General features: G+C 41.4%; 1 protein-coding gene across 1 annotated transcript in view; it reads left to right on the top strand.

Moving 5' to 3' along the window:
• The first annotated feature begins 12,698 nt into the window (after positions 1-12,698).
• LOC112234290 (endoplasmic reticulum membrane sensor NFE2L1) overlaps positions 12,699-23,504 on the top strand; it is a 32,897-nt gene continuing 22,091 nt past the window's right edge. The window contains exon 1 of the mRNA XM_024402353.2: positions 12,699-13,660. Within this exon, the coding sequence (XP_024258121.1) occupies positions 13,097-13,660 (564 nt within the window). The 5' untranslated portion in view covers positions 12,699-13,096. The remainder of the gene's footprint in view (positions 13,661-23,504) is intronic.

Below are 23,504 nucleotides of genomic sequence, written 5' to 3'. Positions count from 1 at the left end.
GGATTTGAGTGACTTATGTCTCTCACATTAATATTTCCCTAAATGGAGAACGCTGGTGAGGGAACCCTGATTGTGTCCCAAATGGCACCCTATTCCCTATATATAGCACTACTTTTAACCAGGGCTGGCACCCTATTCCCTATATATAGCACTACTTTTAACCAGGGCTGGCACCCTATTCCCTATATAGTCCACTACTTTTAACCAGGGCTGGCACCCTATTCCCTATATATAGCACTACTTTTAACCAGGGCTGGCACCCTATTCCCTATACAGTGCACTACTTTTAACCAGGGCTGGCACCCTATTCCCTATATAGTGCACTACTTTTAACCAGAGCCCAATGTCACCCCATTCCCTATATAGTGCACTATTTTTAACCAGGGCTGGCACCCTATTCCCTATATAGTGCACTACCTTGGAGCAGATCCCTTTGGGGCCCTGGTGAAAAGTTCAGCACTATAAAGGGATTAGGATGCCATCCGCGTTTCTAAATGAGTTTCTGTTTGTTTGTGTTTATGATTCACACAGGAGTTCAGGGATTAAAAGGTGTGTAAACTGAATCCCTTCTCGCTCCGTGGTTTGACTTCCTGTTAGTCCTGGAGGGGGGGAACAGATCTATGCGCCAGACTCTTTCTCTCAGCCAAGTCTGTTTTCTTTCAGCCGAGCGTGGCAAATCAAGGGTCATCAGCATTAATATGCCTGTTTGCTAAAATCCCGTTCCCCCTCGACCACATGGAAATACCCAGAAGTCTCATGTTGACATTGTGATAATTTCTTAAAAGGTAGCAATTTACTTGAAGGGAACATTTATAACAACATTCATAACACTTTTATTAAACCACTTATCACATCTTCATGAATGTTGCAGTATCATTTATAACACATTTATTAAACCACTTATCACATCTTCATGAATGTTGCAGTATCATTTATAACACTTTTATTAAACCACTTATCACATCTTCATGAATGTTGCAGTATCATTCATAACACTTTTATTAAACCACTTATCACATCTTCATGAATGTTGCAGTATCATTTATAACACTTTTATTAAACCACTTATCACATCTTCATGAATGTTGCAGTATCATTTATAACACTTTTATTAAACCACTTATCACATCTTCATGAATGTTGCAGTATCATTTATAACACTTTTATTAAACCACTTATCACATCTTCATGAATGTTGCAGTATCATTTATAACACTTTTATTAAACCACTTATCACATCTTCATGAATGTTGCAGTATCATTTATAACACATTTATTCAACATGCATTAAGGGTTTATGTAAAACGTCAATACTTCAATATTTTATTTGGAAATGGAGGTTAAAAGGTTCCAGTACGTCATCATGTCAATCCCCTGCCTGATTTGGGTAAATAGGAAAAGAGGCCGTGATGATTGGGGACTTCAAAAGCCTACAAAGGGAAAACATTGAGGTGAGGAGGAACGTAATTCTCTTCAGTTTGACAGATGGAAAAAAATAAAGTTTAACACTCTTTATATGTTCCCAATGTTAATGGGTAATAAAGCACCAACACTCAGGCACACAGTGCCTCTGTGCCTTTTTCGGGGTTGACAGATGGACCAACTGAGACCCATAAGCCTATTCCTATAGCATGGTTGATGTAGAGGGGAATCAGATGAGAAAGTTCTTCATTCACAAGCCAAGTATTGTAACTGTGACATAGTTCCTAAAGAATGTTGCTGTTAAAACTCTGACATCCTGGTTAAAATATATTTATTTATTCACATTTCCTATTGGTTGGTTCTTTTAAAATATTCACATAAGGAAGCTTTGCATTATGGATAGAATCATCCACTTCTCTGAACAGTGAATCGGCTATTCTTATTTGGGCAGAGCATGTACATGTTCCCTGGTGTGACAGACAGAGCCTGTATGTGGTTATCAGAACCTTGTGGATTACTGTGATGTGGACAGACAAGACTGAGAGGCACTGATGATGGTCAATCACACACACAACTCTCTCCAGGTAGAACTCTCTAAAATAACAGCTTTGGCACAATCCACACTGGGCCCGGTTAGAATATGGAGCTCAGAGGAAACCTGGAATCCTGTCTGTGTGAAAGAGCCCAGTCAGAGTGGTGGTTCTGACCAGAGCCTGGGGGACACGAGGCCCACACAGTATCACCAGGCCCTGGGCCCCGAGCTAGCTAGACCTGGGCCTTCTGAACAAAGTTGGGCCAGAGAGACTGACAGGGGAGGATAGTATTTGGGTGATTTGGGTGTTTGGGCTGCAGAAAAGAGGGACATTCACAGGTAATTTTGGGGGGTTATGATTACCCCTCACACCCACCCACACACCAGCACACACACACACACCCACACACAAATACACACATACACAAAACATACACAAACACACACACACACAACCTATCTCACCTCTTCCCCCAATCATAGAAGTGCCATCAGGCCCCTGCAAACATCTGTCAGCCATTACAGACTCTCCCCGTGTCCCTCCCCCTTTCTCGTTTTCTCTCCAAACCTCCACCCTCCCCTCTCTATGACTCCAGCAATTCAGCCTGCCATTTGACCTCAAACAGAAAAAAATGCAACTCTGTGTTTTTGAAAGAGATATACTGAGTGGCTTATATGATTCTAACAAGTTACTCAAGAACAATTCTAATATTCATTGATTCGCACCGAATATATATTTTATCCTGGGAGACACATGTGTATGTCATATGTACACACCGACCAGAGACTGGCCATGGGACTGGACCTTCTTTCAATTGAGCCACACACACACACACACATGTGCACACACACACATACAGATATACACACACCACTCCCATCACTGGTGTTCGTGCCCCAGCCCTCCCTTCTTCACCCATATCTCCAGCCCTCCCCTTCTCTCCCATACCCCCAGGCCTCCCTCCATCACTCCATCAATTACCCTGTCTCCTCCACAGCCCACCCCCTCCCTTCCCCGATGCCACTCCCTCTCTGACCCCAGGTCGTGAGGTCAGGAGGTCACAAGGGTCAGAGGTCATCCTCCACAGACACCCCGGGCATCCCTCAGAAGTTTCCGGCTCTTGGTCTTGGAGCTTTTGGTTCCCGTAGGGTGACACCCCTTGGAAATGGTGGTAACACCTTCCTACAGGTCAACAATGGAATAATACTGACTGAAGCTAGAATGCAATCGAAAGCGCCCTAGCAATGTTTACAACGTACCCTACTATCTTTAAAGTGCACTGCTGTAGACCAGACATTCTCCATCTGATTCTGGAAAATCGACCCATTTTGTCTGCGCTGATATGGATTCACTGTGTAATACTGTAGCCTTGTCTTATAACTTGGCTCTGTCAATGCCAGACACATTAGTCTAGTGTGAGAGAGCAGACCTGGGGGGGGCTATCTGTATTGATTAGGAAGAAGAAGGAGAGCACCCATCCCATCCCTGTTACCCTCATCCCTTACATAGGGTGTGTGTATCAAATGGCACCCTATTCCCTATGTACTGCACCAATTTTGAACTGGGCCCACAGGGATCCTGTCAAAAGTAGTGCACTATATAGGGAATAGGATGCCATTTGGGATGCAGCCAGGGGTAATGGGAATCACTGTCCCATATCCCCTCCCCTCTTCTCTCTCTGGCTGGAAATCCTTTTAATCAGATCCCATGAGAGTACATGGATATGATAAGAGGGGCGGGGCTTAGGAGGGTCCATTAGTGGAACCAGACATGCATTAAACATGTACTATTCAGGTCAAGGGGAAGAAAGGCTCCTTGTGCTTCCAGAAAATTCTGAGGTGTCTCATGTTCTGTGTTCTAGATCACTCTGAGGTGTCAGATGTTCTGTATTCTAGATCACTCTGAGGTGTCTGATGTTCTGTATTCTATAACACTGAGTTGTCTGATGTTCGGTATTCTAGAACACTCTGAGGTGTCTGATGTTCTGTGTTCTAGAACACTCTGAGTTGTCTGATGTTCTGTATTCTAGAAGCATTTGATAGTGATACAGCTGGCATCTGCTTCACTGACCCTTCACCTAAATCTAGACAGCACTGAAGTCAGATTCCACCTCATGAACAGTGTGTGTGTGTGTGTGTGTGTGTGTGTGTGTGTGTGTGTGTGTGTGTGTGTGTGTGTGTGTGTGTGTGTGTGTGTGTGTGTGTGTGTGCGTGCGTGCGTGCGTGCGTGCGTGCGTGCGTGCGTGCATGCGTGCGTGCGTGCGTGCGTGCGTGTGTGTGTGTGCACCTGCATGCGCGTGCATGTGCATATATGTGTAAATGTCTGTGATTTACGTACAGTACCAGTCAAAAGTTTGGGCTTTTGAGATTTTTGGTTCCAAACGCCGTGTCTTTGTGAGATGCAGAGTAGGTGAACGGATGATCTCCTCATGTGTGATTCCCATAGTGAAGCATGGAGGTGTGATGGTGTGGAGATGCTTTGCTGGTGACACTGTCAGAGATTTATTTAGAATTCAAGGCACACTTAACCAGCATTTCTACCACAGCATTCTGCAGCAAAACACCATCCCATCTGGTTTGCACTTAGTGGGACTATAATTTATTTTTCAACAGGACAATGACCAACACACATCCAGGCTGTGTAAGGGCTATTTGACCAAGGAGGAGAGTGGTGGAGTGCTGCATCAGATGACCTGGCCTCCACAATCACCCGACCTCAACCCAGTTGAGATGGTTTGGGGTGAGTTGGACCGCAGAGTGAAGGAAAAGCAGCCAAGTGCTCAGCATATGTAGGAACTCCTTCAAGACTTTTGGAAAAGCATTCCAAGTGAAGCTGGTTGAGAGAATGCCAAGCGTGTGCAAAGCTGTCATCAAGGCAAAGGCAAAAGATACTCTGAAGAACCTAAAATTGATTTGATTTGTTTAACACTTTTTTGGTTACTACATGATTCCATGTGTGTTATTTCATCATTTTCATGTCTTCACTATTATTCACTATTAATGTAGAAAATAGTAAAAATAAAGAAAAACCCTGGAATGAGTAGGTGTGTCCTTTTGACTGGTAAAGTATATAGCTGATATAATTCCGCAGCTCCACAGGTCACGTCACAGGGCTGTTTTCCTGCCCGGCTAGGCCATTTTCTGCTGTTTGCATAAGAGGTTTTTCTTTTCTTTTCCAGGGAGAAAACTGCCAATCTCTGTGAGCCAAGCAAGCTTAATCAAGGCAGCCATCTCACGGTCCCACATCTAATCCGCAGCTGCTGCCCAGGCTGAGAAACCTTCTGTTAACGCCTGGCCTGAGTGCTGGCCTCCACAACTTCTAGAGGCCCACAGGGGGAGGAAGGGGGAGAGGGGGGGGCTTAATGATGAATTCGACCAGTTTAGTTTTTTCATTCATTGCTGTCACCTACAGGCCCATATAGGCCTTATTAATTGTGGAGTATTTCTCATTCTCTCAATTTTAACTCCGTAGATACAGTACAAGTACATCGATGCATAGTTTATTAGTTGAATTAATTCAAATAGTTGAATGTGGTTGGCAAATGTGTGGTCATGCTTAGTTTTTGGGTCTATTATATGGGGTAGTAGCGGCCTCTTGTGGTAATGATAAAGAATGCACCCGTTGGGGAAAGTGATGGGCTCCACACAGTAGCTGCCTACAGGCATAATATCGCGTTAGATATTTGAATTTGTCAATATGTAGCAAGCGTTTGTAAAAAACCATGAGAGACAGGCTAATGAAAATGTAACCTCCATTTGCTTTAATGACTGCATCAAAAGTACCCTGGCATTATAGCAAAAGCACTGTATTCTCTCCATTTTATCCTATTGAAAGAAACCAAAAACATGTTCATTCAATTTCCTAGAGACCGTTGAGAAATATTAAGTTAAAGAGGGCTGCTTCTTCCAACAACATAAAACAAAGACCAGTATTGAAAGGGAATGGAAAAAAAGAAAGAAAACTGCTGACCATTTTAATTTTTCTGTATTACTCATTCTGCAAAAAAGAACACCCCTTAAAAATGGACTATATCTGTCCACGGCAAGGCGCCACAGAGCTTGTCAGAAATGTAGCCTTGAAACTATGGTAATATACACTCTGTGGTTGGCTTAGTTCACCTCTGACGATAGAAATATTTGTCCAATGGAAAAACTGTATTTAAATCACAGTCATTTTATTGGATTGCGCTTGCTGTCAATCAAGCAGCAGCTGTGGTTCTTGAGGGAGAGAGACGCCAGTTGAATGTTTGAAGCGTTGGGCGACGGAGCTCTGAGCACTGCAGAGCAATGAGAGAACTTATGTTGTATGGGATACAAATAACATCAAGAATAGATTAGTTATGAGTTTTTGTTTAATTGTTTTTCATGAACCATATTTGAAGCTGCATGCATACACTTGAATTAACATTTAATAGGCAAGGGTTGCTACTTATTAACATTTTATATTGATCTAAACTTAGTTCATTGATTAGTTAGAAATAAATACAATTACGCCAAATGATGACACGAATATTTGCCACTGGTCTATTTAAACTAAAATTATCACAATAAGTAAAATCATGTCCATGAGAGAGAACCTATAGCCTAAAATCCATTGTTTTTACATATTGGGATCAAATACAATCTGAAATAGATTTTTTATTTAATAGATTAAATAAATCACGACACTTATTCATATTTATTGGAATTAATGCAACGTATATGTAATTTAATACAACTGTTTTAGTTTATGTTATCATAAAATCATCACATTGTCATGACAATCCGCATAGGCTACATGACTTGTTTAGTATAATAGGTTACTTTATTTGGGCAATGAGCTGAAATAATTAGTAGGCTATTATAAAGTGGTAAAATGTCTAAGTTTTGCTGTTTCACTTTTTCTTTCACTTTTCTATACTTTCATAATAGTTTATAGCCTATTCATGATTTATGTTTCTCTAACTGTCATGGGTATTTGAGCATTCATTATTCCCTCCAACTGAAATAAGCCAAGAAGTATTATAGACCTAGCTATTACCCTATTAGAACTGATGCATGAGCAAATCAAGACAGCCTCAGTCTTTTATTCCAGAATTTTACAAAAAGTGTATTTTTACAGCTCAGTGTCCAACATTTGGTATAAAAAACATTTGGGAAGTTCATTGAATAGCCGAAGAGAAGTGCAAAGGAGCGGCGAATTCTTCCTCTCTACAATTTGTTACCCTTGAGATCCCAGGATTCCTTGCGGCAATATACAACTTCTGCGCAATCTCTCTGGTTTCATGTCACTCTTCAAGACGTCACTTGCTTGCCGTCCAATCCCCTTCTCTCTACGAGCAGCTCACGCTGTGATTTAAGAGCTTTCCACAATAAATCTGTCCAGAACGTCTCAAAGTTGATTTAACTGTGTTCCACCTCGTTATGAAAATACTTGTGGATTAATCAAGCCGTGGATGCTGGCGTTAGATCAACGAGCTTGATCATTATTTATGGATATCAAAGCTAAACACCACAACTTGAGGACTTCAAACTTGATCGTGCCTTCATGCATTTGGGATTTGTCGCACCGTCACTAACCAGTGGATCTGAAAAGCTGGCATGTTCTCTATTGACAGATCTTAAATGCCACCCTGCTTTGCCAAACTGTTGTAGTTGAGTTATTATACCAGGGCAACTCATTGAAGTAGTTTGAGTCTAAAGAATTCGTTTTCTTCACTATCAAACTTTAAATGCTGAATGCATTCTTGTTTTATTTGTGTTGGTTATCCAGTGGCCCTGAAGTCAATTCTAACAGATTAATCAAATTAAAGTGTTAATAAAAAAGTTACAAAATTGTTTGCTTCGATTTGATTAATAGTCTTAGGACTAAAAGTAATTTAATTCCAGGTAATTCTTATAAAATAAGGTCAATTTAGGCCTATAGTTTGCGCTGCATGCTTTATTAAAAGTGTAGGCCACCATTGTCTTATAATCACTTTTACACTTTAAAAATATTTTTAGTACCAGACATGGCCTAAAAAATACCATTTTACAAACGTGTAGTCTGTATTGTGTAGAAATGAATGTGTAATAATATTGCGTTTTTTTACGCATGCATTTTTGCCTGAACATTTTTGGTAATATACTTCTGCTATAAAAAATAGTCCTGTGTAGTATATGCCTAGGCTACAAAAACATCAGAAATAAATTGTAGAACTTTTCAGGAAATTGTAATTGCACATGCAACTAAACGTATTTAATATTGAGCTAACGAACGGAAATATGCGAATTCATGTGCTTTATGAATTGCTGGACATGATGACGCCAGCGTCGAAGCGGTTAAGTAGGTAACGTAGTATTCAACAGCTGGGCGTTCCTAGTACACAGTTAAGCCAATCAGAGGGAGACGTGGGAGTGGTTTTAATAATATTCTCCAACCCCTGGTCGAGGTCAGAACTAAATTGACCCAATGAAAAATCGAAGAAGCATACTGGGACGCGCTCTCCTGCCCTATTTGGTCATCTCTGCCTCAAATACTGCCGTCACGAAAAAGGCATGTCATTTTTCTACATAACGTTAGTGATGTGAAGGAATGCCTTGGAATCTTAATGGTCCTATGGTTTTATGCAATAAACATATACAGATAATTATTGACAAATGAATAATGTTATGTATATCTTTATATTGACCAATTACTTGAAATGATTCGTGATTATTCTAGAGACAGAAATTCATAATTTCAGATAAATGTTGAGAAGTCTTCTACAACGTGGCTCCAAATCAATAGCCAATCAAATTTCACTATATATGATTGCAAATTGATTACGAAATGCTTGAATAATATTTTTTTATAAACCCCATAAAATAAGCAAAATGAGTTTAATCAAGTACAGTCTTAACTGAATGACAACAGAGACAGAATAGAACATGGAATTTTATTGAATAGTTTGGGGTAGGCCTCATCTCCAAGGAATGCTCCTCGGGGACAGGTGTAGACTAACAGTGAAGCCTGAATTTAAAATGGCATAGCAGACATTGAATATCCCTTTGAGCATGGAGAAGTTATTAATTACACTTTGGATGGTGTATCAATACACCCATGCATTACAAAGATACAGGCGTCTTTCCTAACGTCGTTGCTGGAGAGGAAGGAAACTGCTCAGGGATTTCACCATGAGGCCAATGGTGACTTTAAAACAGTTACAGAGTTTAATAACCATGATAAAAATTGAGGATGGATCAAATATAAAAAAATATTCCAAAACATACATTCTGTCTGCAACAAGGCACTAAAGTAAAACTGCAAAACAGTTGGTAAAGCAATTCACTTTTTGTTCTGAATACAAAGTGTTATGTTTGGGGCAAATTCAACACAACGCATTACTGAGTAGCACTTTCCATATTTAGCATAGTGGTGGCTGCATCATGTTATGGGTATGCCTGTAATCATTAACGACTGGGGTGTTTTTCAGGTTAAAAAATAAACGGAATGGAGCTAAGCACAGGCAAATTCTTAGAGGAAACCCTGGTTTAGAATGCTTTCCACCAGACACTAGTAGAATAATTCACCTTTCAGCAAGACAATAACCTAAAATACAATGCCAAATCTAAACTGGAGTTGCTTACCAAGAAGGCAGTGCACGTTCCTGAGTGGCCGAGTTACAGTTTTGACTTAAATCTATATGAAAATCTATGGCAAGATCTGAAAGTGGTTGTAATAGCAATGATCTGCTACCAGTTTGAGAGAGCTTGAAGAATTTTGAAAAGAATAATGGGAAAATGTTGCACATTTCAGGTGTTTAAAGCTCTTATAGACTTACCCAGAAAGACTCACAGCTGTAATCGGCGCCAAAAGTGCTTCTACAAAGTGTTGAGTGAGGGGTGTGAATACTTACGTAAATGAGATATTTCTGTATTTCATTTTTTTTAATTAGGAAAAAACTCTAAAAACATGTTTTCACTGTGTCATTATGGGGTGTGTAGATGGGTGTGAAAAACATGTTTTAATCCATTCTGAATTCACGCTGTAACACAACAAATGTCAGAATAAGTCAAGGGGTATAAATACTTTCTGAAGGCACTGTACATGGGGTACCAGTACCAAGTTGATGAGCAGGGGTACAAGGTATATGAGGTAGATATGTACATATAGGTAGGGATAAAGTGACAAGGCAACCGGATAGATAATAAACAGTAACAGCAGCAAATGTGATGAGTCAAAAGAGATTAGTGCAAAAAGGGTATTCTGGGTAGTTATTGGTCAACTATTTAACTAACTATTTAGCAGTCTTATAGCTGTTCAGGGTCCTGTTGGTTCCAGACTTGGTGCATCGGTACAACTTGTCGTGTGGTAGCAGAGAGTGAGAACAGTCTATGACTTAGGTGGCTGGAGTCTTTGACCATTTTTAGGGCCTTCCTCTGTCACCACCTGGTATAAAGGTCCTGGATGGCAGGGAGCTCAGCTCCAGTAATGTACTGGGCCATACGCACTACCCTCTGTAGTGCCTTGCGGTCAGATGCCAAACAGATGCCATACTAAGCAGTGACGCAACCAGTCAAGTTGCTATCAATGGTGCAGCTGTAGAACTTTTGGAGGATCTGAGGGTCCATGCCGAATCTTTACAGCCTCCTGAGGGGGAAGAGGCATCATGCCCTCTTCATGACTTGTGTTGATGTGTGTGGACCATGATAGTTCCAGACAGATGCTGATGACAGATTGCCCTATGCTACCATATAAATACCTGCTCTGCTAATGAGGTAACATTATAAAAGCTACCATATTTACACCTGCTATGCCTGTGAGACAGGAAGTGAATTATATTGTGTTTACTAGATAAATGTAAAAGTGATGAGCAATTCAAATTGATCTATTGTAAACTACATTAGAAAAGGAAAACGTATTCTAAGGAAGACCAAACTGAAGAAGCTCATCCTAATGACTAAAGGGTGAAATAGACCATTGGAGCAATTAGTAAACAGCTACATTTATCAATGGCACAAAATGAAATCAATGGAATCAAAAGAGGTGATAAACAGAGTAGGCCTGTAGAAATACTTGCTGCATTGAATGGAAAAGTGGGGTATTTTTTTGTGAGGAAATAATGCTGTATCGTAATGTGCTGCAAATAAGCATGTTGTTCACCTGTATACCTACAGTAGGTCATGGCTGGTCCACACTGAATGTGATAGCAAACCCCCATGCAAGGTACTTCCAATGTCTGATTTCCATAGAATGTTCCATTAACCACCAGCAGGGGGTGTATATGAGCCATATTTGACCAAAAGTAGCCTACTGCTTTTTTTCTGAATCATTATCATGACCACCAGTACCACCATCCATCATCACCACCACATACCTCACACCCCACCACAGCGGATAGTTGGCCTTTGTTTCATTGATAACTTATAACAAGCCTATGTCTAATCATACAAACAACTTTTTGTCCCAAGTCCTATATGGTTACAGAGTAGGTTATAGAGTAGACCTACATTGCATGTGAAATTAGATAAAAGTGCACATTACAACTCACTGATTCATAATGATTTGAATGGTGCTCTCTGGTCCAATACTGTAGTAAAGATTCCCTTCCTTATTGTGCTCCTTCACACCCATGAATTTAAAAGTATTTGGAGGGTTGAACTATCGTTACTCCTAGTGGGAGTAAGTGTTGCCTGACACTGTTCTCTCCATCTGTGGTCATGGAGGAATGGAAAGGAAGTCAGTTATATGTTCTGTGACACAAACATAGCCGGATAAATACTACATTAATCCCTTACAACATTCACAGAATATGGTCATCGTTTTGCTGAAGTGGCATTTGTATAACGCGCTTCGTTTCAACTATGTCTCTAGGGGGCGTTATGGTTTCCCAAAAGATCACAGAACATGCATCGCCATTTGATCATCTGTTGTCAGGGTCTGGCTGGCCAAGCAAGAGAGGATGGCAGTGTTGTACTTTCAAATCAAACATTTGATAATTCTACTTAGTTAGGGCCACTAGCTCTACCTCTACTGAAGAAAGTGTCATGCACTTGTTCAACATTTTATAGAAGTCTAACCATTTGTGTCTTTACATTTTTATTTTTCTAGGCATCAATATTTTTTATTGTATGAGAGAAAATACAAATCAAATGTACCAATATATGTCATTATTGAGGGTGGGAGAAGGAGATGAAGGACTGTGTTCTGTCATGGAACACAATCTCCAGACAGGCAATAGATTGGCAACAGCAGCACTATCTCGTGGAAGCCTTATGTTTCATATAGGTAAGAAGAGGATTAAGTAAATATCATTCATAACTAAAGACTTTATTGAAACATGTTTGAATTAATTGCTGAGTTCCCAAGAACAACATGACCTGTTGGTACATGGTTGTGAACATATTGTGTAGTGTTGAAAGCAGGTCAGTGGGCCAAACGTCATAAAGAAAATGTCACCGGAAGTACTGTCGAGGTCCCGCCCCTGACACTAAAGGGCAAAGTAGCATTCCAAAATAACGGTAATGTTCTTGTGATACACATTGTAAACCGTTTCAGATATTGCAAGATTAAATAAAAATACTTTCAATCACATTGCTAAGTATAAATGTATGTTCATAAGGCTGTGTGTCTTGTTTGGGCCAGAAATCCAACGAAGGGGGCGTTACTTTGTATTTAAGTAAGAGCGGTGGGATGCTACAATTGGCTCACTATATGACAGAATACATTTTCAGCCAATCGAAGCCTGTTGCGATGAGTTATGGGCCTAGTTTGTGTAAATTATGCAAATCCTTCCCCAAGACTCCTCCACGCGGCCGGTAGGGAGTGAGAGCCATACACATTAAACCCATGAGGGAACCGATTCGGAATATGTAATTTATATTATAATTAGATTAAAACAAGGCAGACAAATAAACAAGGGATATTCCAGTGAATTATAGTTTCATCTATGATTAAATTTTTAATTATATGTGATCGTGGTACAGTTGTTCGTTTAAGAGCATGTTTCTGTCAGGAAGTTATCAGAAGCCGGTAGTGCAGTAGCTAGCTAACGTTTTCGCCGGGGACGGGCGGACCTCTTTGTCTGACAGGGGAAAGGAACTCGTGCTCTTTTGTTTTGCATTGTCTTTGTTTAGTGGGCTAAAGGGAATTCTGGGACCAGCGTTTCTCTTTATTGACGTTCTCCCCCCCAAAATAAAAAGATGCAAAACGTGAAGAAATACTTCACAGAGGGACTAATCCAGTTTACGATCTTACTCAGTTTGATCGGAGTTCGCGTGGATGTCGACAGCTATTGGAACGGCTACTACTCACCGCTAGAGATTAACGATGGTCCCAGCTCAGCCTTTATCCAGACACCGTTTCACAGTTTGAGGGACAATTGGGACGGGTACAGCGTGCACCCCAAATGTCCGGAGTTGGACTATTTCTTCGCCAGCCGTCGGCTTCTGGACGAGGTGAGGGCGCTTGGGTCGCCCGCCCGGTTCCCTACGCAGTTGAGCGCGTGGCTCGTGCACCAAGTACCTGACAGATCGGAATTCGGAGAGCCACCGAACAGCACGAGTAGCAGTAATGGTAACGCGGGGGTGTCGTCAGACAGCACCGGGGAAGAGACCAACGACTCTGACCTTCTCGCGGAGGACGAGAGCTGTTCTACTGTTAGCGCTAGGTTGAGAGGCCGGCAGGAGGAGTGCCAGACTGCCACCCAACTAAGCACTGAGCCGGGGCCTTATCCCAGCACCGGAGCCTGCGAGATACCCAAAGAGGCGAGTACTGCAGCCAGCTAGCTAACTTTATCTGGTTTCAAACTTCATCTACTCTAACTAATGTGTCGCCCATGAAGTTATTGTGATGAAATGCGAACTAGGCCTTTAGTTGTAGCTGACAATGGGAATGACAAGTGTATTGTGATAGCCAGCTAAACAGCTAACGTTAGGCCAATAACGTTGCTAACTTGCTGTTATGACACCAACTGATAAGGTTCTATGCACATGACATGCTGAACTTTTACATTCACTTTCACTTTGAATGTTATTTTAAAGCTAGATTACCTTTTAGATTGGTATCTCCTGACTAAGCACAACGTAATAAATAATCGACAGAGGTCTCCTCTCCAATAGGTCGATAGCGAGCTACCAGCGCAGCACACCAAACAATTCTGAAAGTACACGCAATTTAAGTGTTCCACCGCAAACAGCCACGAACAAATTTCACAAGTATCAGACACCGCAAGCTACTATCTAATCAACGTTGACATTATCACACCCCTGGTTAGCCACTATTGGCTTACATAGTCAAACCTAACACTGTCTGCCAATTCATTTCCAATTATTATTATTTTTCCAATTTTCGTCTTTTTCTGGTGTTCATCTATCACTCCCGTGTGTGGCCAGTAATCATCTTGTGGGTTGACAGAAATACTTTCCCCAAACCCTTGTCAATTAAATGTTAACAGAAAAGTAGGCTAACCTGGCAGAAGTATATCATTTGTATATATTTGTTATTTTCAAACATTGACATGGAAATGGGCAGCAGCAGTGCAGAACCATTGCAGGACTGGCACATTCATCACGTGCTAGATGCGCAATTAAAGGGCCAGGGCCCTGTTGCATAAAACAACAAGTTAATTTTCCCCTTATCTTTACTTAACCTTAACGTCATGACATTTTCGGGAAAAATTTGGTGAAGGACCCAAATGTTTGAGAGAGCTTGTTTCCCATCACTACAAATGAATCTCCAGGGTTGCAGTTTTTATGGTTGAGGAGGAGTGAGACAGAACAGCTGCTGGATCAATGGATGTGATTCCCTGAGGCTAGTTAGTAGTTGAATCTGTTATTTCTTTGCACGTTACCCTTGTTCACCAGCTGTGGGCAAGGAGAATAGGCGGAGAAGTAAGGGCCTAGTACCTACCCACTCTTTGTAAAAGCATTTGTCCTCAAATACAGCAGGCCCAAGGCAACTCTCGTTTAAGATGATTTGGATGACATCAATTTACTTAGATTATTTTTTTTTGTCTGGGAGTTAAATTTACTACTAACCTTGTTTTAGGTTTCACTTTTTCTGTTCAGAAGATCACCACTAATACTTTCCTAAGAAGGTGCAGGAAGTTCTACATTCTTACAACAATGACAGTTGGATTTAGGCTACAGAACTTTGTTTCTTATACTTAAAGAAGTTCCACTTTCACAATCTACAAGTCCAGACAGAGCTAGTCAGAAGAGGACTGGGATTCAGTTCAATGTTAGTCATCCCCTTTGCCTCCGGCATTAACATGTATGCAAACGCTCTACTCTTGCTGTATTCTCATCCAGCCCTGTGGTAAAACATGATGATCCCTGTTATGTCATTTGTGGGTTTGAATGACTTATTCTCTCCACCCATAGGGTTACACACTCTTTGGGCCTTGGGTGTGTGTTTTTGTAGGGACAAAGGCCCATACTGACTGTAGTGAAAAACACTGCTGTGGCTTGGGAGTGTCCAATGTCAAAGACCGGGTTATCTTATCCCCCACGACTTCACTTGCAGCTGTTAGGAGATTTGTATTGTGTAACCTAGGGCTGTGGCGGTCATGACATTTTGTCAGCCGGTTGTTATGCAAAAGCTTGCTGATGTCACGGTAATTGACTGTTAATTAACATAAGCATGTTTAGCATTTCCATGCATACAAGCTACTGATGCCCGCCTTCGGAACATTTACATTTAAAAAGTATAATTAATCAATTTAATATACTGTACATCACAATAAGTCCATTATTTATTTGAGTCGAGTCCTAAGAACAGAATGAGTTGGCCTGGCTATGCTACATGTCATAGGCTGTAGGCTGGTTCATTTAGAAGACCAGATATACTTAAGTCCCATGCCATTATTTTATATGATTTTACAGTATGAAGAATATAATTTAACCTTTGAATATAATTGACTAAAATAGAAAGGATATTTTTCCCTTTCCAGAGCGAGTGTGCCTAGTGAAGTTGCCACGTTGAGCGTTAAAGTGATCATTTGAAACGGGTCCTATATGCTAGATTTAGAGTTGTTTGGCAACTTTAGTTGTGAATGATACAAACCTTAATGTCTTAGAAATGAAAACGTATATGGGCTGCATGATGTGACTATAGCCTATTGATTTGAGAAAGTAGTAAAAAAAGCTTGTTTAAATGTTCCTTTCCTCAGGCTGCGCAGCTGTTTTCTCATCAAGTATTTTCACACCAGACTATTCAAAATTGAATCTTGTCTTTATATGTAAAATTAGTTTAAATTGAAATGGACCATTATCCAATGGGCAGGAATAGCGAATGGAGGCAGCACACTTTCTTGCCAGTCCATTTTTCAACGATGCCTGGTAGACTACTTCGTTTTTACAGCGGAGCTGTACTTAATATGAGCAGCTGAGAAATAAGCATAAGAAAACTTACAGTTTAAGTAAGAAGTTTACATACACCTTAGCCAAATACATTTAAACTCAGTTTTTCACAATTCCTGGCATTTAATCTTAGTAAAAATGTCCTGTTTTAGGTCAGTTAGGATCACCACTTTATTTTAAGAATGTAAAATGTCAGAATAATAGTAGAGAGAATGATTTATTTCAGCTCTTATTACTTTCATCACATTCCCAGTGGGTCAGAAGTTTACATACAGTGGGGCAAAAAAGTATTTAGTCAGCCACCAATTGTGCAAGTTCTCCCACTTAAAAAGATGAGAGGCCTGTAATTTTCATCATAGGTACACTTCAACTATGAGAGAAAAAAAAATCCAGAAAATCACACTAGGATTTTAAATGAATTTATTTGCAAATTATGGTGGAAAATTAGTATTTGGTCACCTACAAACAAGCAAGATTTCTGGCTCTCACAGACCTGTAACTTATTCTTTAGGAGGCTCCTTTGTCCTCCACTCGTTACCTGTATTAATGGCACCTGTTTGAACTTGTTATCAGTATAAAAGACACCTGTCCACAACCTCAAACAGTCACACTCCAAACTCCACTATGGCCAAGACCAAAGAGCTGTCAACGGACACCAGAAACAAAATTGTAGACCTGCACCAGGCTGGGAAGACTGAATCTGCAATAGGTAAGCAGCTTGGTTTGAAGAAATAAACCGTGGGAGCAATTATTAGGAAATGGAAGCCATACAAGACCACTGATAATCTCCCTCGATCTGGGGCTCCACACAAGATCTCACCCCGTGGGGTCAAAATCATCACAAGAACGGTGAGCAAAAATCCCAGAACCACACGGGGGGACTTAGTGAATGACCTGCAGAGAGCTGGGATCAAAGTAACAAAGCCTACCATCAGTAACACACTACGCCGCCAAGGACTCAAATCCTGCAGTGCCAGACGTGTCCCCCTGCTTAAGCCAGTACATGTCCAGGCCCGTCTGAAGTTTGCTAGAGAGCATTTGGATGATCCAGAAGAAGATTGGGAGAATGTCATATGGTCAGATGAAACCAAAATATAACTTTTTGGTAAAAACTCAACTCGTCATGTTTGGAGGACAAAGAATGCTGAGTTGCATCCAAAGAACACCATACCTACTGTGAAGCATGGGGGTGGAAACATCATGCTTTGGGGCTGTTTTTCTGCAAATGGACCAGGACGACTGATCCGTGTCAGGAAAGAATGAATGGGGCCATGTATCGTGAGATTTTGAGTGAAAACCTCCTTCCATCAGCAAGGGCATTGAAGATGAAACGTGGCTGGGTCTTTCAGCATGACAATGATCCCAAACACACCGCCCAGGCAACGAAGGAGTGGCTTCATAAGAAGCATTTCAAGGTACTGGAGTGGCCTAGCCAGTCTCCAGATCTCAACCCCATAGAAAATCTTTGGAGAGAGTTGAAAGTCCATGTTGCCCAGCAACAGCCCCAAAACATCACTGCTCTAGAGGAGATCTGCATGGAGGAATGGGCCAAAATACCAGCAACAGTGTGTGAAAACCTTGTGAAGACTTACAGAAAACGTTTGACCTCTGTCATTGCCAACAAAGGGTATATAACAAAGTATTGAGAAACTTTTGCTATTGACCAAATACTTATTTTCCACCATAATTTGCAAATAAATTCATTAAAAATCCTACAATGTGACTTTCTGGATTTTATTTCCTCATTTTGTCTGTCATAGTTGAAGTGTACCTATGATGAAAATTACAGGCCTCTCTCATCAGAACTTGCACAATTGGTGGCTGACTAAATACTTTTTTGCTCCACTGTATACTCAATTAGTATTTTGTAGCATTGCCTTTAAATTGTTTAACTTGGGTCAAACGTTTCAGGTAGCCTTCCACAAGCTTCCCACAATAAGTTGGGTGAATTTTGGACCATTCCTCCTGACATAGCTGGAGTAACTGAGTCAGATTTGTAGGCCTCCTTGCTCACACATGATTTTTCAGTTCTGCCCACACAATTTCTATGGGATTGAGGTCAGGGCTTTGATGGCCACTCCAATACCTTGACTTTGTTGTTCTTAAGCCTTTGCTACAGCATTGGAAGTATGCTTGGGGTCCTTGTCCATTTGGAAGACCCATTTGCAACCAATCTTTAACTTCCTGACTGATGTCTTGAGATGCTGTTTCAATATATCTGGATAATTTTCCTCCCTCATGAAGCCATCTATTTTGTGAAGTGCACCAGTCCCTCCTGTAGCAAAGCACCCACACAACATGATTCTGCCACCCTCGTGCTTCAAGGTTGGGATGGTGTTCTTCGGCTTGCAAGCATCCCCCTTTTTTCCTCCAAACATAGCAATGGTCATTATGGCCAAACATTTATTTTTTTGTTTCATCAGACCAGAGGATATTTCTCCGAAAAGTACGATCTCTGTCCCCATGTGCAGTTGCAAACCGTAGTCTGGCTTTTTATGGTTGTTTTGGAGCAGGGGCTTCTTCTTTTCTGAGCAGTCTTTCAGGTTGTGTCGATATAGGACTCGTTTTACTGTGAATATAGATACTTTTGTACCTGTTTCCTCCAGCATCTTCACAGGGTCCTTTACTGTTGTTCTGGGGTTGATTTGCACTTTCCGCAGCAAAGTACGTTCATCTCTAGGAGACAAAACGAGTCTCCTTCCTGAGCGGTATGAGCGGTTTTCAATGAATCATCACCTTAGAAAGCGCTGTCCATTTGGCTGTGTTAGGCTTTGAAACATCCACAGCGACCATGTTTTACACTGTTTAGACCTGCTGTTGAACTTCCTTCAAATTGATCATCACAGTGAGGTGAGTTTTAAAATCAGGATACTGTTTTGATGATAAGTGTTCTTTGGATTGCATTTGCACTGTCAGTGGTTAGAGGGACAATAGAGCCCTGAGTACCAGGCCATTAGGACCTGATCATCAATAGCATGTTTACTGAGGTCATGACTCATGATGGCCAGTGTGGCTGTAATACGGTCACCTCAACAGCCCTAGTAACACCCCATTTTTATATAGACCTATGCATAGGCTACATAACACACAGCGAGCATTGTAACAAAAGTTCATGTTTGAGGAGCATGACAGGGATATTCTGCCCAATCATCACCTTAGAAAAGCACTGTCCATCTACATGTTTTCCCCCTCATCAATCTATGCATAATACCCCATAATGACAAAGCAAAAACAGGTTTTTAGAATTTTTTATTTTATGGTAGCCCAAACACACCGCAGCGTACATGTTGGCCAGACTGAAGCCACTCCTCAGTAAAAGGCACATGACAGCCCACTTGGAGTTTACCTAAAGACTCTCAGACCATGAGAAACAAGATTCTCTGATCTGATGAAACACAGATTGAATTCTTTGACCTGAAATACCAAGCGTCACATCTGGAGGGAAACCTTGCAGCATCCCTACGGTGAAGAATGGTGGTGCCAGCATCATGCTGTAAAGATGCTTTTCAGCGGCAGGGACTGGGAGACTAGTCAGGATTAGGGTTGCCACTTTTGGGGAATATTCAGAGGTAGAAACTTTCCGTGGGAATTAACAGGAATATTTGGGAATTAACGGGAATATTTGCAAATTAATATTAATACCATTTAAATGTAGTTGTTTTTTGCATTGGATATATTTATCATATCATATTAATTAAATGAGTTGACTCCTCACATGGGATTAGTTCACTGAACAACAAAAGATCCATCACATCGACCAAAAACGTGTTCAACCTACATCTGTAAAATGCTAGTCTAGAAACTAAAGCTTTGGTTGTCTTCCATGTCTTCTCCCTCCCTGGACCTCCTCAATGTCCACCTCTTGAACCTCAGACTCTGTGGCTTCATCGTCACTCACTTTCCAGCCTAATTGAGGATGGCTTGTTGTCAGGCTCAAAAAGCCTCAAATTTGCCCGGATAGCCACCAATTTTTCAGCCCTTGTATTGGTCAGCCTGTTGCTTGTGTGTGTTCCCAAACAAGGACCAATTGCGCTCTGAGATGGCTGATGTTGGTGGGATTTGGAGTATGATGGAGGCAACAGGGGGAAAGAACCTCAGATCCACAAAGTCCCTTCCACCAGGTGGCTGATGAGATATGTTGGCATAACTGCCATATTGCATCTCCATCCCAAAGCCCATGCTTGGAAGTGTACTTTTCCAGGCTGCCAAGAACCTTGCCCTCATCCAGGCCAAGGTGGTGAGACATGGTAGTGATGATACCATAAGCCTGGTTGATCTCTGCATGTGACAGGATGCTCTTGCCAGCATACTTGGGGTCCAACATGTACGCTGCGGTGTGTTTGGGCTTCAGGCATAAGTCTTTGCGCTTTTTGATATATTTCAGAACTGTAGTTTCTTCTGCTTGGAGTAACAGTGAAGTGGGCAGGGCAGTACGGATATCTTCTCTTACTTCTGCAAGTAGAGTCTGAACATCAGACAGGATGGCATTGTTTCCACCAATCCGTGCAATGGCTACTACTATTGGTTTCTGGCTGCTTACTACTCTCTCCCAAAATACATCACCTAGAAGGATCCTCTTGATGGGCCTGTCCATATCGGCAGACTGTGATATGGCCATTTTTTTTGAGACTCCTTCCCCTCCAGGAGACTGTCAAACATGATGACAACACCACCCCAACGGGTGTTGCTGGGCAGCTTCAATGTGGTGCTCTTATTCTTCTTCTTTGCTTGTTGAGGTAGATTGCTGCTATAATTTGATGACCCTTCACATACCTAACCATTTCCTTGACTCTCTTGTAGAGTGTATCCATTGTTTTCAGTGACATGATGTCCTTGAGCTGATTCAATGCATGAGCAGCACAGCCAATGGGGCTCCTCCACTTTAGACCAAGCAGCCTTCATGTTCGCAGCATTGTCTGCCACCAGTGCAAATACCTTCTGTGGTCCAAGGTCATTGATGACTGCCATCAGCTTATTTGCAATGTAGAGACCGGTGTGTCTGTTGCCCATTGTGTCTGTGCTCTTGTAGAATACTGGTTGGGGGGTGGATATGATGTAGTTAATTATTCCTTGCCCACAAACATTCAACCACCCATCAGAGATGATTGCAATCGTCTGCTTTCTCTATGATTTGCTTGACCTTCAACTCTGCATCCAGCAAATGAGTAGATAAAGCATGTCTGGTTGGAGGGGTGTATGCTGGGCGAAGAACATCTCATAAATCTCTTCCGATACACATTGCCTGTGAGCATCAGAGGTGAACCAGTTGCATACACAGCTCGAGCAAGACATTCATAAGCATTTCTCTGACTACGTTCCACCATTGAGTCAAAACAAACTTCTGATTCCAGGAGGACCATGAGCTGTTGCTATCGATACGGTGTCTGGTTCATCATTTTCACCTCAAATAGAAGTAGGACTTCTGTCAGAGTTTGCTTGTTGTGAGCGCTGAGGGAACGTTATGCACCTGGCCAGATGATTCTGCATCTTTGTTGAATTCTTCACATATGATTTGGCACAGTATTTGCAAATGTACACAGCTTTTCCTTCTACATTAGCTGCAGTGAAATGTCTCCACACATCACACAGTGTACGTGGCAGTTTCCTGTAAATATTAGGGGGGGAACAAGTACTGTTAAGCAGTTAGATTAAACAACTCCTTTTGTAAGATAAATGTTTTTAAATTAAACATGTATGGAAACAGGTGAATTAACACTCCTCAGTTAGCAGGCTGAAGCAAGCTAAAACTAACTAGCAGAAATTCTTAACAAATTACAAATGATTTAAACACACTTTGCTGTAGGCTACTATTTACTAGTTAACAAAAAATCATGCATGTCATATAAAATATATTCACCTCAACCAGTATTGTAATCAAATCTTACAAGAAAGCATGTAGTCCTTGACTCAGACAGTGTAGTAGTGTGGGCTCAATAGCATCTCATTAGTGTGCAAGATCTTGAGAATCAACTGTACATGTGATGGAAGAATGCACTGTACATGCAGAGGGTTGCAATTCCATTGAATTTGGTTTAGTTTAATCAAAATATGCCACAACCTATATTTGCCTTGTGTGTATCCCACAAAAAAAGGTTCACTGTTATAAGCAAATGTTTTTGATGAATTTAAGCTAAATTCGCAAAATCAATTTCACGGAAAGTTTCCGACCCTAGTTGGTATAGAGGAAAAGATGAATGGAGGGAAGTACAGAGAGATCCTTGATGAAAACCTGCTCCGGACCTCAGGCTGGGGCGGAGGTTCACCTTCCAACAGGACAACGACACTAAACACACAGCCAAGACAACTCAGGAGTGGCTTCGGGACAAGTCTCAATGTCCTTGAGGGGCCCAGCTAGAGCCTGGACTTGAACCCGATCGAACATCTCTGGGGAGACCTGAAAATAGCTGTGCAGCGACACCCCCATCCAACCTGGCAGAGCTTGAGAGGATCTGCAGAGAAGAATGGGAGAAACTCCCCAAATATTGGTTTGCCAAGCTTGTAGCGTCATACCCAAGAAGACACTAGGTTGTAATCGCTGCCAAAGGTGCTTCAAAAAAGTACTGAGTAAAGGGTCTGAATACTTATGTAAATGTGATATTTCTATACCAGTTTTTGTTTTGTCATTATGGGGTATTGTGTGTAGATTGGGGGGGGGACTATTTCATCCATTTTAGAATAAGGTTGTAATGTAACAAAATGTGGGAGAAGTCAAGTTTCCCGACTGCATTGTCGGTAGGAGCTACCGAATGTCATATCCAAGCGAATGTGAACAAGAGACATTGTGCAAATGAACAAAAATTTGAGACATGCTTGTCTGAAGGAAGAACGGTACTGGCTCTGAAGCAGAGTATGTGAGTAGAGCTGGAGTGGAGCGTGCCCAATTTGACTGGCGCGTGGAGCGAGTTTCCCAACGGCTGGAGCTCCAGTACCGATCTCGCGGCATGCCCGGCCCAGCATGCATTATAGTCTACTTCTTTACTGCCATAGCCACTTGATCTAGCTGTCATGGAGTTCAGTAAATATTTTCATAAAGAAAATTATAAAACACACAGGTGCAAAATCAAGGTGACTTACAAAGATGAGGAGGACCAAGAGGAAGAGAGGGAGTGCTGTGATGTAGTGTCCACAACTAATGAATCATTGTGGAATCTGAAAAGACACCTATCCTGAAAGCATGATGGTGTACTTACTACATCCTAAAAGAAAGGAACGAATAGATAATAACTAAGTGTGTCTTTGTAGCAAAGTA

Source organism: Oncorhynchus tshawytscha, linkage group LG31 (assembly GCF_018296145.1).
Source record: "Oncorhynchus tshawytscha isolate Ot180627B linkage group LG31, Otsh_v2.0, whole genome shotgun sequence".
Taxonomy (NCBI): domain Eukaryota; kingdom Metazoa; phylum Chordata; class Actinopteri; order Salmoniformes; family Salmonidae; genus Oncorhynchus; species Oncorhynchus tshawytscha.
This window is presented reverse-complemented; position numbering and strand designations above follow the sequence as displayed.